Source organism: Excalfactoria chinensis, chromosome 1 (genome assembly GCF_039878825.1).
Source record: "Excalfactoria chinensis isolate bCotChi1 chromosome 1, bCotChi1.hap2, whole genome shotgun sequence".
NCBI classification, from domain to species: Eukaryota; Metazoa; Chordata; class Aves; order Galliformes; family Phasianidae; genus Excalfactoria; species Excalfactoria chinensis.
In genome coordinates, this window is record NC_092825.1 from 127,672,819 (window position 1) to 127,686,974 (window position 14,156).

The following is a 14,156-nucleotide window of genomic DNA, read 5'->3' on the forward strand; positions in this document are numbered from 1 at the left end:
CTAACTGTTCTCCCCTTGTTATACTTTGGGTTTTTTTCCAGACAAAACAATCACACTCCGCGAGGGAGGGGGCGGGAAGAGTTGGGGAACTAAGTTGGGTTTTTTTTTTTTCTCTCTCTCTCTCTTTTAAATAAAAGGCGCTGCTCTCCGCCGCAGCCTGATTTTGCTGCTGCTCTCGGGAGGGAGGATTGGGGGGGGGGGGGGGGGGAGCGGTGGGCGGGGGGGGGGTATATATTTATTATTATTATTATTATTTGGGTGGGGGGGTTCTCTCTCCCCCCCCCCCCCCCCCCCCCTTTCCCTCTATATTCAGACGTGGATCTGTTTGCAGAGGCGCTATCACGTTCCATCGGGCCACCTGAGACGGCTTTTGAAAGCGCGCACTGTGAAATTCATAGCGGTAATTTAGACAAAATCCTCACTGTATATTAATGAAAGACGGCCCCATGGCACCGCTCCTATCCTCCCCATTCAGTGTAAACAAAACCACGAGACTCGCTCGGCTTTTTGAGCCCGATCCAAGCAAAATCGGCTGGAAAGGAAAACACGGGGCTCTGGCACGGAGCGCTCGAGCGGCTGCACCTGGAGATCTCCCATTGAGTCAATGGAATCTGTGTTGGGGCTTTGCTAGAGATTTGAAGAAATATAAAACAGAAGACCTTTGGGGACACTAAAAGTCAACCCACCCCCCTCACCCCCACCCAGCCTCGTTCTCTTGGGGTTCAACCCCGCTTTCCCCGCGGGGTTCCCCCACTCTTCGGCGCGGACACTCGTGGCGTGGGAACGTCGAACGTCCGAGCGGTGCCCCCGCTCTATCAGTCCCCGCGGAGCGCTCCGTCCGCCCGCGCTGTTGTTGTCGCCACTTTCCCTTTTCTTTTATTTTTTTTTTTGCCTTTTTTTTTCCCCCCTTTTCTTTTTTTTTTCCCCTCGGTTCACTGAGGCCGCCCGTACGCGGCGTTTCCGCTTGGGCGCATCTCGCTTTCCCCCGCCCCCCTTAACCCTTTCCGCCCGCCCGGGGCTCCCTTCTGTCCTCCCCCCCCCCACACACACACACACCTCTTTCCCTCCCGACGGGGCGGCCCCGGGGGCAGACAAAGGGAGAAAAGGGGGGAAGAATGAAATAGGGGGGGGGAGAGGAAAGCATCCCGGGTTGGGGGGCGGCGGAAGGGGGGGGGAGGGCAAAGAGATGGGATGAGGGGGGAAGCATAAAGGTGGGGATGGTGCTGTTGTCTCTGGTGCTGCTGTTATTGTTGTTGTCATTAATTATGGTGCCCCCCCCCCCCACCCGCTCGCCGGGCGCGAAGAGTTAAGGGGAGGAGGGCAGGGACGGATGGAGGGGAGGAAGGAGGGAGGGAGGGGAGAGGGGGGCGGAGGGAAAGGGAAAAAAAAAAGGGAGAGGAGAAACGGGGAGGGGGGCGGGGGGGGGGGGCACTTCCAGCTTTGCCTAAATTAAAAGGCAGCCAATCGGAACGGGCGGAAGGGGGGCCGCGCTGTCCGTCACGGGGCGAGCGGCCAATCGGCGGGGGCGGCGGCGGGCGGGCGCCGAGAAGCGGGGCCGGGCGGCCCCGAGCGGGGAGGGCGGGCGGAGAGAGGGGAGGGAGCGGGCACGGCCCGGGAGAGGGAGGCGGGGAGAGGAGAGCGGCGGGACTCCGGCCCCGGCAGTGCGCGCAGCCAGCCCGGCAGCCAAGTTCCCCGCCGGAGTTAGTGTATAAAGGATACCATATATGCACACACACATACGCACACCTCTCCGGCAAAGGCGCTCCTCCTCCGCCTCCTCCTCCTCCTCCTCCTCCTCCTCCTCCCTCGACCAACTGCTGGAATTAAAATAATAAAAAAAAAAAAAAAAAAAAGCAAAAAAAAAAAAAAAAAAGCAAAACCAAACACCGAAAAAAAAAAAAGAGAGAGAGAAAAAAAAAATACAGCGAAACGAAACGGGAGAGAGAAACGAGAGAGAGAGAGAGAGAGAACGAGAGGGAGAAACAACCCGCGAGGTGCCGAGAGAGCCCAACTTTGGGATTTTTTTCTTCTTTTTTTCTTCTTTTTTTTTTTGACTTTTTTTTTTTCTTTTTTTTTTTTTTTTTTCTTTTTTTTCTTTAATCCGAACGACTGGAGGAGACGTAGGGAGCGGACCATGCCTGGCGAGGGCCGGGGCTACGGAAAAAGGGTAACGGAGGGGAAGTGCTTACGCGGGGCAATGAGCGCTCCGGCGGCGGCGCAACTTTGAGATATGCATCATCAACGCCAACAGCATCACCGCGGGAAGTTTGCTTCGGACGCCGGCGAAACTTGCGAATAAAAGAGCGAACCGAAAGCGAGGAGGAGAGGAGAGCCGGAGAGAGAGGACGAGAGATTCCCCCCCGCCCCCCTCTCCCTTCCCTCCCCCCCCCCCTCCCCTCCCGCTCCGCGCCGGGAGGAGGAAGAGGAGGAAAAGTTTCGCTCGGAGCGGGGAAGGCTGCGCGGAGGAGATGTACTCCTAGGGGAGCGCCGGGGCGAAGCGCGGGGGCTCGCCGGTCCCCCCCCCCCCCCCCCCTCCCGGCCGCTTTTTAGCCTTTGTTTGGTTTCCTCCCCGCGAGCGGCGGCAAAGTCGGACGAGAAGAAGGCGGAGGAGAGAAAAGCGCGAATCTCCTTTTATTTTTTTTTCCCCCACGGAAAACGAGAGAGAAAAGCCAAAAAAAAAACCACCAACAACCCAACAACAACAACAACAAAAAACAACCGTCAACAACGACCCCACCATCATCACCTCGGCGGCACCGGCAGCACCGAGCGGCAGCAGGCGAGCAGTCCCGGCGCTCGCCCAGCGCAGGACGGCCGGCGGACAGGCGGAGCGGAGCGCGGCGCGGCGCTAGCAGGTGAACCCCGCGCCCGGCGCCCCGGCGACGCTGGGAAGGCGGCGGCGGCGGCGGCGCGGGCGGCGGCCCCGGCAGCGGCCCCGGCAGCGCCGGGCAAGGGCGCTCGCGGCGGCGGCGCGGCGGCGGCGGCGCGGCGGGGGCGAGCGGCGGGCGGCGGGCGCGGGATGGCCGCGGCCACCTCCAACCCCTACCTCCCCGGCAACGGCATCCTGGCTGCCGGCTCCATCGTCCACGCCGACTCGGGCGGCGGCGGCGGCGGCGGCGGCGGCGGGGGCATGCAGCCGGGCGGCGTGGCCGTCACCTCGGTGGCGGGCGGCTACCGCGGCGACCCGGCGGCCAAGATGGTCCAGAGCGACTTCATGCCGGGCGCCATGGCCGCCAGCAACGGCGGCCATATGCTGAGCCATGCCCACCAGTGGGTGACGGCCCTGCCCCACGCCGCCGCCGCCGCCGCCGCCGCCGCCGCCGCCGCCGCCGAAGCGGGCTCGCCCTGGTCCGGCAGCCCCGTGGGCATGACGGGCAGCCCCCAGCAGCCGCCGCCGCCGCCGCCGCCCGACGTGAAGGGCGGCGGCGGGCGCGAGGAGCTGCACGCCGGCGCGGCGCTGCACCACCGGCCGCCCCACCTGGGCCCCCCGCACCAGGGGCACCCCGCGGCCTGGGGCGCGGCGGCGGCGGCCGCCCACCTGCCCGCCATGGCCGGCGGGCAGCAGCAGCAGCAGTCGCTCCTCTACTCGCAGCCCGGGGGCTTCACGGTGAACGGCATGCTGAGCCCCGCGGGCGGCGGGCAGAGCCTGGTGCACCCCGGGCTGGTGCGCGGCGGCGAGACGGCGGAGCTGGGCGAGCACCCCGGGCACCACCACCACCACCACCACCCGCACCCCGGGCACCACGCGCCGCACCACGGCGCCGTCAACAGCCACGAGGCGCACTCGGACGAGGACACGCCGACCTCGGACGACCTGGAGCAGTTCGCCAAGCAGTTCAAGCAGCGGCGGATTAAGCTGGGCTTCACGCAGGCCGACGTGGGGCTGGCGCTGGGCACCCTGTACGGCAACGTCTTCTCGCAGACCACCATCTGCCGCTTCGAGGCCCTGCAGCTCAGCTTCAAGAACATGTGCAAGCTGAAGCCTTTGTTGAACAAGTGGCTGGAGGAAGCCGACTCCTCCACCGGCAGCCCCACCAGCATCGACAAGATCGCGGCGCAGGGCAGGAAGAGGAAGAAGCGGACCTCCATCGAGGTGAGTGTCAAGGGGGCCTTGGAGAGCCACTTTCTGAAATGCCCCAAGCCCTCCGCCCAGGAGATTACGAACCTAGCGGACAGCCTGCAGCTGGAGAAGGAGGTGGTCAGGGTTTGGTTTTGCAATCGGAGGCAGAAAGAGAAACGCATGACCCCGCCGGGGATCCAGCAGCAGACCCCCGACGATGTCTACTCGCAGGTCGGCGCCGTCAGCTCCGACACGCCGCCCCCTCACCACGGACTGCAGAGCGGCGTGCAGTGAGCTGGGCTCCGCGGGGCCGGGCCGGGAGAGCTCCGGCGGCGGCGGCGGCGGCGCCGCTCTCACACACACGGACACGGACACTCACACTCACACGCACGCACGCACTCACACACACACACACGCGCGCGCGGTCCGGGCTCGCTCGGGCCGCCCGTGTCGGTATATGTACGGATAGAGGCGGGCGCCTGGATCTATCTGTCTATACGGGATCGATAGCGAGAGGGAGCGCCGGGGAAGGTCGAGCCGAGCGAGAGCGTTTCCGCTGCGTTGGGAGAACGGGGTGGAGATGCGTAATGCACCAAAACTGCAGATGTGCCGGGGGCTGCTGTGGGAAGAGGGCTCGGCCGGGTGGGTTCTGCCATGGGTTTCTGTTCGGGTTTTTGCTTTTCGCCCCCCCCTCCTCACCCCTCCCCCGTGAGCCCCTCTCTCAGAGATGGGGTCTGCATCTCTCCCCTCCTCCCCCCCCCCCCCCCCCCCGTGCTCTCCCCTATCCCCAAAGGGCTCTTCTCTCAATCACGGAAACTTTATTTTCCCCCCTCCTTTTCCTCTACGCCTTCCCCCTCCCCTCCTTTTTTTTTTTTTTTTTAATTATTATTATTATTTTCCCCATTATTTTCTTTATTTATTTTCTTTCCTTTTTTATTTTTATTTGATTTTTTGATTTTTTTTTTTTCTCAATGGGAGAGATCCAAAAGAAAAAAGAAAAGGGGAAAAAAAAGGGGGGGGGGGGGAGGAAGCAGAAGCGAAAGCGATGTGATCAATCAGAGGGGGCCTGCTGCGTGCCAGCACCTCTGTTTTTCTTGGCCAAACCGTAGGCTTTTGGTGCAAGGCAGACATCCACTCTGAGAACACAGATATCTATAGAGCGATATATTCCGCAAAATGAGAAGGGCCACTTGGTTGTTTTGGTTTGTTTGTTTGTTTGTTTTCCAGGAAGAAATAATAATAATAATAATAATAATAATGAAAATATGCACACAGCACTAAAAACAAGCAGACTGCGTAGGGAGGCAAATACATATATATATATTTATCTATATATATAGGTATAGCTATAGAACAAAACTATGGGAATACATGCCCTCACACCGAACACTGACCCTGAGGAGAGGGGGGCGGGGGTGGGGGGGGACAGACAGAAACCGGGGAGGGGGTGGGGGGGAGAAGGGAGGGTTGGAGAGGCCGCTGGTCCCTAAAGTTGGAGCTCCATAGAAGGACTGCGCTGAATTAAGGGAGCAGCGAGAGGAAGGGAAACCGTTCGGGGGCTGTCACGGTCCCGCTCCTGACGGCTGCCAATCATCACGGAAGAGTCATTAAAAAAAAAAGAAAAAAAAAGAAAAAAAAATTAAAAAAAAAATCCACCGCTAATATTTTTTTTATTAATATTTTTATTTTTTATTTCTGGACTGATTCAGATAAAAAAAAGGGATTTAGAAGGACTGAGCATCTGCAGCTGCACTTATCTGAACTTCTCCTCTCCTTAAAATCCGTTGCCAACTTTGATTGAATGGGTGCTGTGGATGTGATTCTAATAATACTGCCATTTCCAAGCAGTGTTTTTTTGGTAGGTTTTAATAAACAGACTTTTCAAAAAGACGGCAATATAGAATTGTTTAGATCCGTTGTTGATCTAAAAAAAAAAAAAAAAAAGAAAAAAAAAAAAAAGGAAAAAAAAAAAGAAAAAAGAAAAAAAAAAATTTGCTTTATATTTTCATTAAATGACTTCTTTTAATATTTTATTCAGAATACCTATGAACTGCTGCAAAAAAAAAAAAATAAAAAAAAAAACAAAAAAAAATCGGTAATTTATTTTTTCCCCAGATCTTGTATTACGTGTTTTTTTTCAGACAGAGCACAAAAAAAAAAAATCAAAAAGATGAAAAAAAAAAAAAAACAAAAAAAAAACTATGGACAGTTGTTAGGTAATAAGGGTATCTTTTTTGATGTGATCATTTTGATTGTAATTTAATTTGAGTAGTGATTCCGTAAGAGCCGATTGAGAAAAAGAAAAATAATAATAATAATAAATTTGTTAGAATGAACGACTCCGTGTTTGCTGCATCCGAAACGGGGCCGAAGAAAAAGTTCAACGCAGGCCGCGCCGGGGGAGGAGGAGGAGGAGGAGGAGGAGGGCTTTGCGCTGAGTGCGGGCACTTGCGCGGGGCACTGCGGAAGGGACAGCGCAGAGCCGCGGGGCTGCGCCGTGTGACGCTGCGGAGCGGGGAGGGTGATGGTTTGGAAGGAGGGGGGGGGGGTGATGAAGGAGACGGCGGTGCTGCCAAAAGTTCGGTGTCGTTCAAACGAAAGGGAGGGGGGAGGTGGGGTAGAGGGTGAGCCGTGCGTTGTTTTGACGCGTTATCTGTCTCTGGAAAGATTTGTACCTGATTTATCTGAGGGGTGTATGGAGAAGGTGCTTTTCTTTCCCCCGGAAGGATGCCCAAGGGGCATTGCTTCCAGCCCACCTCACACACCGCTCTGCTTACTGCTGGGGTTCCGGCCCTGGGTGCTCCATGCTCCCTCAGCAGCAGCAGCAGCAGCGATGTTACACGGGTGCGGCTAAACGCGTCTCGGTGCGCCTCGGCTGCTGCGCTGCTGCGCTGGGACGCGGTGGGGACAGGCCGACTCCCCAGCAGCCGTGCGGGGGACTCTCAGTTAGCAGCTCCAGGGCTCGCGGCTCCTTCCTCCCCTCCTCTCCCTCCCGAGCGGTCGTACCCGGCGGTGTCAGCCTGTGAATCGCGGCCGTGCGCTATACAGCCGGATCGCGGCACATCGCAGAGCGGGGGGTTTTGTGCGATGCGCGGGGCCTCATTGGCACGGAGGAAAGGAGAGAGGGAAAAGAATGAAAAAACAAAGAGAAAAAAGAATGGAAAAAAAAATATTTATCATAAAAGAAAAAGAGGAAGGAAAGGAGGAAGGTGACGACAGCGGTTCTTTGTTCACCTCCCGGAGCTCCGGGCCGGGAAAGGGGTGTTCAAAGGCGAATGGCAGCTACAGAGAGGGACCGTGAACATCTTTCGGTGGTGTTTGGTGCCCAGGTTTGGGTGGTCACAAAGGGCTGGAGTTCGGCTTAGCTCTGTGCGCTGTTAGGGGACGGCCTCGGCGGCGTGCCGGGGGAGAGTGGCCAAGGCTGGGCCGGGGCAGCGCTCGGTTGTGCGGACTCTGCCAAATGCTCCCGTTCAGCGGAGTTATTGTCAGAGAAAAGTGAGGCCGTGGTCAGCCCCCCTCCTCCTCCTCCCTCCCTCCCCACCCCCCCCCCCCCCCTCCCGCCCTCAACTGAGTCTTCTGAATGTATTTGGGAACGTCAGAGATAACCGGGATAGGTGAGAGCTGAGGGCGCTGCGTCCGGGTTCGTATCGTTAAACGTGTAGATAATGAAAATATCGTTGTGTATCACCACATCTCCTAATGCACTCAGTAATTGTTTTCATTTATTATATCAGCGTTCTGTGCGTTGAACTCAGTCGGTATCGTTTTCCTCTTCCTCCCTCTTCTTCTTCCTCATTTTTTTCCCCCTCTCTAAAGCCAAAGTCCCACAAAGTTTCCATCGTTCAGCCCGGGCCATCCCGGTTGGGAATCGCTCTATGCTTCTCATTCCCACCCCCCCGGCCGGGCGCTCCCACTCCGTCCCCTCAGGTGCGTTGCAGCCGCCGTCCGCGAGTGTCCGGAGCTCAGCAAGGGGCTTCGTGTTGGTTTCGGAGCGGTGGTTCCCATCGGAATGGGCCCGAAAGAGCCCTCTTGTTTCGTGCTTCATGTGTGCGCACCGCGGTGCTCGTCACCTGCTCTGCGCGAATGGTTTCACGTAGAGACTAGTCGGTTCTGGTACAAAAAGCGGTACATACTGTTGGTTATTCTATCCATAAGTGTAACATCTCAAATAATTTGAACAACTCGATTAGGTGTTTTTTGTTGTTTGTTTTTTTTTTTTTTCCCCTTAAATTATATATTTGTACAATATTTATCCCGTCGAAAGCAACGACGTCTTGTTGTATTTATTCGTTTATTTTTGTAATAAATGATGGACACCTCCAAGCCGCTGCTGCTGTGTACATCTGTGCAGGTGCGCACGCATCGCTCCCCGTTTGCACGGGGCTGCGGCTGCAGGCGAGGGCCCTCCGTTCGCTCCATGTCTCAGACTCAAAGGGACGCAACAAGTGGCGGTCCCGGGTGCGGGTTCGGGGCAGGGAGAGCAGTGCGGGGCGGATGGCAGAGCCGCAGCTCCGGGTACCACCGCGGTAATTTCAGTTGCACTTTGGAATAATGGAGTGGGCGCAGGTTTCAACGAGAGGCTCGAGGAAAGCGAAAAGAAAGGCAGCGAGCGACCCCGCGGTGTCAATGACACAGCGGTAGGGAGCTCCTTTTTGGCCGAGACTCTTTGGCGAGACAAAAAAGCGGAGGGGTGACCGCCGGCCGCGCTCCGAGAGAGCAGCGGGGCCGCGCTCTGGGGGCCGGCGGCGCCCACGCGTGGGAAGCGGCCTCGGGCGGACGGGGCGGCGCTGCCGGGGTCCCTCCCGCCTCCTTCCCGCAGCCTCCCGGGCATCCGCGGGCAGCCCGCCGGCGGCGGAGCCGGGCCGGGGCCGTCCCGGGGCGGAGGGCGGCGGGGCGGCAGCTGCCGCGGGTCCCACGCGGTTGTTTTCCTCGTGGCGAGCATTGAGCACAGCGCAGCGTCCTTTCTGAAAGATTTAAATTTCGCGGATGAATTACCATACAGCGGTTGCTTAGCAACTAAATTCAAGCCGGGCTAAGAATATGCAAGCTTTTTGTGTTCTCATTAATAAAAATGCCACTCTGACACAGCAACCTGACTTTGGATCACTGCAACTTCTGTAAAAGCCATAGGAGAATACAAACCGGCTCCTCCGTTTAATTACAGATCAGAGTGGCTTGAAACGCGATGTTTTGTTAATCCATCTTCCTAAAAGCGATGTAAAAAAAATAACGGCTTTTCGAGAGCACTGGAAAACCACTTTTTTAATGGAGCTGTCTGCCTGTGCCACCAGGAGCTGGAAGGCAAAACCTTCCCAAGCACTGCGTTCAGGCAGCATCTCTCTCTCCCCCCCCCCCCCCCCCCCCCCCCACCCATACCCCCCTCCCACCCTCAGCACTTTTTCTAAGTCCAAAAACATTGAGACATTTGGAGCCACGGGGGAAGATATATCTGTATGTTAACCCACAGTGCAATAGAGGAGAGCATCGCTGTAGAAAGGGATGGAGAGTGAGGGGGGGCAAAAACTTGAAGGTGCAGCCCCAGCCCTGCTCTGAGCTGGCTTTGGGCATGGGGTGAGCAGGTTCTCGGGTAGGAAAGGAGCCTGAGGGACCCATCATGCAGCTTGTGTCTCTAGAGTGTGTATCTCCCCAGTGTAGTTCCACTTCTGTGCTTGGTGCTGTCTCAGATCTGTGGAGATAACGGGATCTTGGCGATGGATGTTGGCATCGCGCACCCAATCCCATCTACATGGGAAAATGACCTCATCCGAGGAGGGCTGTGTGTATATATAGGAGGGTTTAAACATAGACTCTACACCTACATCTAGATCTATATATAAAGATGTATACACACACACAGCCTTCTGTGTGTATATACGCCTCCATTACTCCCAAACCCCCTTGCCTAGCCCAGGTTGCTGTGTGCCACCCCAGCAGGCCAAGCACTGTACATGGTGTGGGCACAGGGTGCTGCTGGAAGCGCTCAGAGCTTTTTGTGTGCCATTGTGTGCCTCTGGTCTCCTCCCTCGTGGAAAGGTCTGTCCGTAGGACAGGCACACTCATATTGCCATCAGCTGAGAGTTTGCTTGTGGTGCTTTCTTCAGCAGCAAATGGTTAAATCCAAACTTCCTCTCCCCACTCCTTTATTTATTTGTTTATTTATTTACTCCTGGAAAGTACTAAAATGGACACTCAGTTGTATGGACCCCAAATCACGTTAAACTGGATCGGGTGCAGATGTGGTTTTTTCCATGGGGTTTATCTGCAGGAAGGCCGCCAAGGAACCAGGAACCCCCCCCCCCCGCCCCCCCCCAATGGTTCTCTGTCAAGGTTCTCTTTTCTTCTCTGGAAGGGGAAGGTTGGCTTGAAGGTGGAGGCACTTTCCAAACGTGAGCTTTTGTGATGGAGGGAGAGAGCTCTCCCAGCAGGATTTGGCCTCTATTTACTTTAAAACATGGAATAGCAGGCAAAAGAAAATTAAAAAAAAAAATAAAAATAAAAAAGAAAGAAAAATCCTATATAACAAGTCTGAAGGGAAGAGAATCAGTGAAGTGAGAACCTGTGAAGCCTCGGTTCCCCTCAGTGTCGGGTTCACCCAGAGCTCCAGCAGAGTGTTTTGCTTCTCTTCCTAACGGTTACAGGATGACTATCAGGAGGATGCAGCACAAATAAGCACGTTCTCTTCCATTTTGCATCTCCATAACAGAGTTGAGACTAAAAGCCAAAATCTGAGTGCAGCCCTTACAGAGCAGTAGAACTGTGCCAGTGCATATGTTTCCCACTCACATGTTGAAAACGATACCTTCCAACATGGGCTTGTTTCTGATAGCACATGTTTCTGCAGCTACACGGGCAAAAAGCTAAACAGAACTTCCCTGAATTGTTCCTATTGAGGGGCAAAGAGGCAGTGCTCCATCAGCATGACACCTCCAAGGCAAAAAGGGGAGTTCAGCAAGGCACACTCACTGGTACTGTGGCAATAGACTGAGCAGAGGTCTTTATTGTAGGCTTCGGATGGTTGGAACCCATTTGACAGCAGCACTGAACCATATAGAGCATTCGGTTTGGGAACAAACTTTCCTTACTGGCAGCTTGGGGTGGATTTCAGGCCTCCATTGCCAGGTGTCTGGGCACCCCATGTGTTACCGTGCTGTCCTGTGGGTAGGATTGCTGCTTAATGGGGATGATGCCTTCAGGTCCCGCCGTTGTGCCATGCCCTCCAAGGTCTACGCATGGGGTGCCAGGGGAACTATTCCCTCCTCAGAGAGAGCTGGAATGGGAACGGGGGAAAAGTGTTATAAAAGGGAAAAGAGCTGAGGATGGAGCCCTTGTCTCTGGTAGGCCTGCTCCTAAACCCAATGTCAAGGCTCCAAGATGTGCGCGTGAAATGGCACAGACAGACTCTGTTTCTTTCCGAGGTCCTGAGGTTGAGTGCAGAAATCCCAAGCACTGCTGACTGTCCCGCGTCCCGAGTCATCCTTTCAAATTGAAATGAATTTCTTTAAAAAAGCAAGGGCTGGCTAATGGGGAACCTCGTGGCTGCTATATTTATGTGCATAAACTCGAAATTTAAACAACTTGAGGCGGTGTGGGATGTAGTGAGGCTTTTATATATAGTAACCTTTTTGTTATTAGTTTTGGAAGTGCTCGGCAATGCGCTGCTGCCAGTTCTGTCGGGCCGATGCACGGTGCTCGCTCAGCTGCAGGCTCTGCTTCCAGCTGGAGCTTCGCCGCTCTCCAGGCTGGTCGTACACAGCCAGGTAGACCACTTGTCCAATGCTGGAGTACCCAAAGCAAGTGCGTGGTTATAAAGGGGGGTGTGGGGTTGGGGTTCTTTTGGCTGCTTTCCTTTGTTTCTTTGGGATTTTTCCCACCCGTCTGCTTGCGGGTGGGAGCCAGAGGAGGTGGACACCAGAGGTTGGGTCTGGGCTCTGCTCTCCACCTCCCTGCCAAGTTCGAGGCAACCCGAATATTTACCACGTACAAAAGGAATGAGAACCGCTGGGCATTGATCACTGTGATAGCCCTTCCTCGACAGAAAATGGGCCCAGAAAGGCAGAGCTGAAACTAATCTTCCTAAACGGGGTGGTAGGGGGGAGGAATGGGTGGCTGAAGGATTGTGCTGGAGCTGCACACATTTCTTTCATCTTCTGGATCTCTCATTCACAACAGGGCCCCATCTGCCTGAGCGGGACGTTGCTCAAAGAGATCCAATAGATGTTTGTTCCAGAGTCCACACTGAAGCCACAGACTGACGTGGAAGGGTTTCCATTTGTTTCTCTGTCACTCTCGCCCCCCTCACACACACATGCAAACGCACATTTCCTTCTTCTCTTCAAACCAGAAAACCTCTGCTCCCCACTTCTGCTCTCTCCCGTGTTTTATGCAGATCCATACTCAAATGTGTACCAAAACTCTTCACTCCGTTTGCTGAAATCGCCAAGATTTGTCGGGGAAATTAAACTAAACAAGGCACTGTGCGAAGCGTTGAACTTTAAATACCATCCGCTACCTCGAGGAGAAGAAAACGAGTCAACAAACGCTCAGGTTTCTGCTACCGTTAGGTTATTGTAATTAAGAGAATTATTTGGTTAGGTTTTTGTTGTTGTTGTTAAGATGGTGAGAGCTCTGTCATGCTCAAGCAGCGTGCGTGTGAATGCAATGCTCGTTCCCTTCTTTCTGATGCTGGGTTGAGAGCTGGTATCTCCCCGAGCTGATGGCTATGGATGCAGAGGTGGTTGATGCCAGGACGGCAGGTGGATATCTGGGGACGGCAGCCCCGAGGAGGCAGATCGTACCCTGCAGCCCTTGGGCTCAGTGCCCTCCTTGGTGCGGCGGCGGTGAGGCTGCTTTGGGCTCTCCCATGGTGCTGCTGCTCGGTCAGGTCAGTGCTAACGCCTCGCAGCGGGGCTGGAGGGAGTCCCGTCGCGAACAATGGCATAAACAAAGGGAGGGGACCCGTTACCTTGACACGCTTTGTTCCTCGGTCCCCAACTGCATCCTCACGCCATACAGGGAGGCATTGCCCGCGGGAACGAGTGATGCGCTCCGGCCATTGTCCCGAATCCACTGGAAAACAAACCCTAACGCCAAGCGGACAGCCCCCCCATCCCCACCCCCCCACGCTCCGCTCGGAGCTGCGGACGGCTCCGTCCCTTCCTGCTGCTCCCCGCGCTTCCCCCTGCTGCCACTTCCCCACGGGGCCCTCCACAAGGCTGGGGGCAAATGGGAGGCGATGAAACCCACCCCCCCATTCCCCAACAACCCGTCCCAGGCACTGTGAGCGCGGCATGGGGTGGCTGAGTGGAGCTGAGAGAGTGCGTGGGGTCTCCGCTTTTCCCCTGCGTGGAGGGGCTTCCCCGTGGAGCCGCGCAGCGGGGCTGCCGCTTTTGTTCGCGTTGGATTCGCATGGGAGCAGGTTCCAGTCCGGGGAACCTTCAGGGGATGGAGGAGACGCAGTGGCACGGCCCGAGGCGGACGGAGGCCCACGGCGGGGCACGCAGCGGTCCTGGGCACAGCCAGATCCGTCCTTTAAATGCGAGCGTGTGTGGGGGAAAGAGGGCTGTGGGGCTGGTTTGGTACCAAAGTCCTCGCTTCGAAGGTGGAGGGCTGCCTCGTCCCTTCTGGGCTGGAGGCAGCTGAAGAGGGAGAAAAAGAGCAGCAAAACTAGTGGAATTTTCAAAGCGCTGAAAATTCCGCTGAGGGATTGCTACTAGCCCTTGTCCCTTAGACACACGATGGGAGAAAAGGGTCAGTGGGAGATCCTTTCGTTGTGGTTCCCGCACCTGCAGCCTCGGGACCGGGGGCCCCGTCCCACTGCGGGCTGTGCCGGCAGTTATCTACCCGGCAGGAGCTCGGGGCGATGCTGCCTCCTGCCTCCTGCCCCCGCCCTCGGGCCGTGCCCCGCTGGGGCGGCCCCGCGGCCCTTTATGCGCGGCGGTCAGCAGCCGGGGCCGCGGGCTCGCAGCTGCATGCAAATAGATCCCGGCAATCAGCTCATGTGTGAGCTCTGCCTCGACGACAACGTGCCTCTACGAACGCAAGGACGTTTCGGTTTGATTTTATTTTCTTTTACTTTATTTAATTTAATTTTATTTTT

General features: G+C 56.0%; 1 protein-coding gene across 1 annotated transcript; it reads left to right on the forward strand.

Moving 5' to 3' along the window:
- Nucleotides 1-3,019: 3,019 nt before the first annotated feature.
- Nucleotides 3,020-6,399, forward strand: POU3F3 (POU class 3 homeobox 3). Its single transcript, XM_072338773.1, has one exon. It carries the CDS (start codon nucleotides 3,020-3,022, stop codon nucleotides 4,352-4,354), a length of 1,335 nt encoding a protein of 444 aa, XP_072194874.1. The 3' UTR covers nucleotides 4,355-6,399.
- The last annotated feature ends 7,757 nt before the right edge of the window (nucleotides 6,400-14,156 follow it).

Excerpts from the sequence above, each read along its gene's own strand:
- POU3F3 (XM_072338773.1), top strand. The coding sequence starts at position 3,020 with ATGGCCGCGGCCACCTCCAACCCCTACCTCCCCGGCAACGGCATCCTG.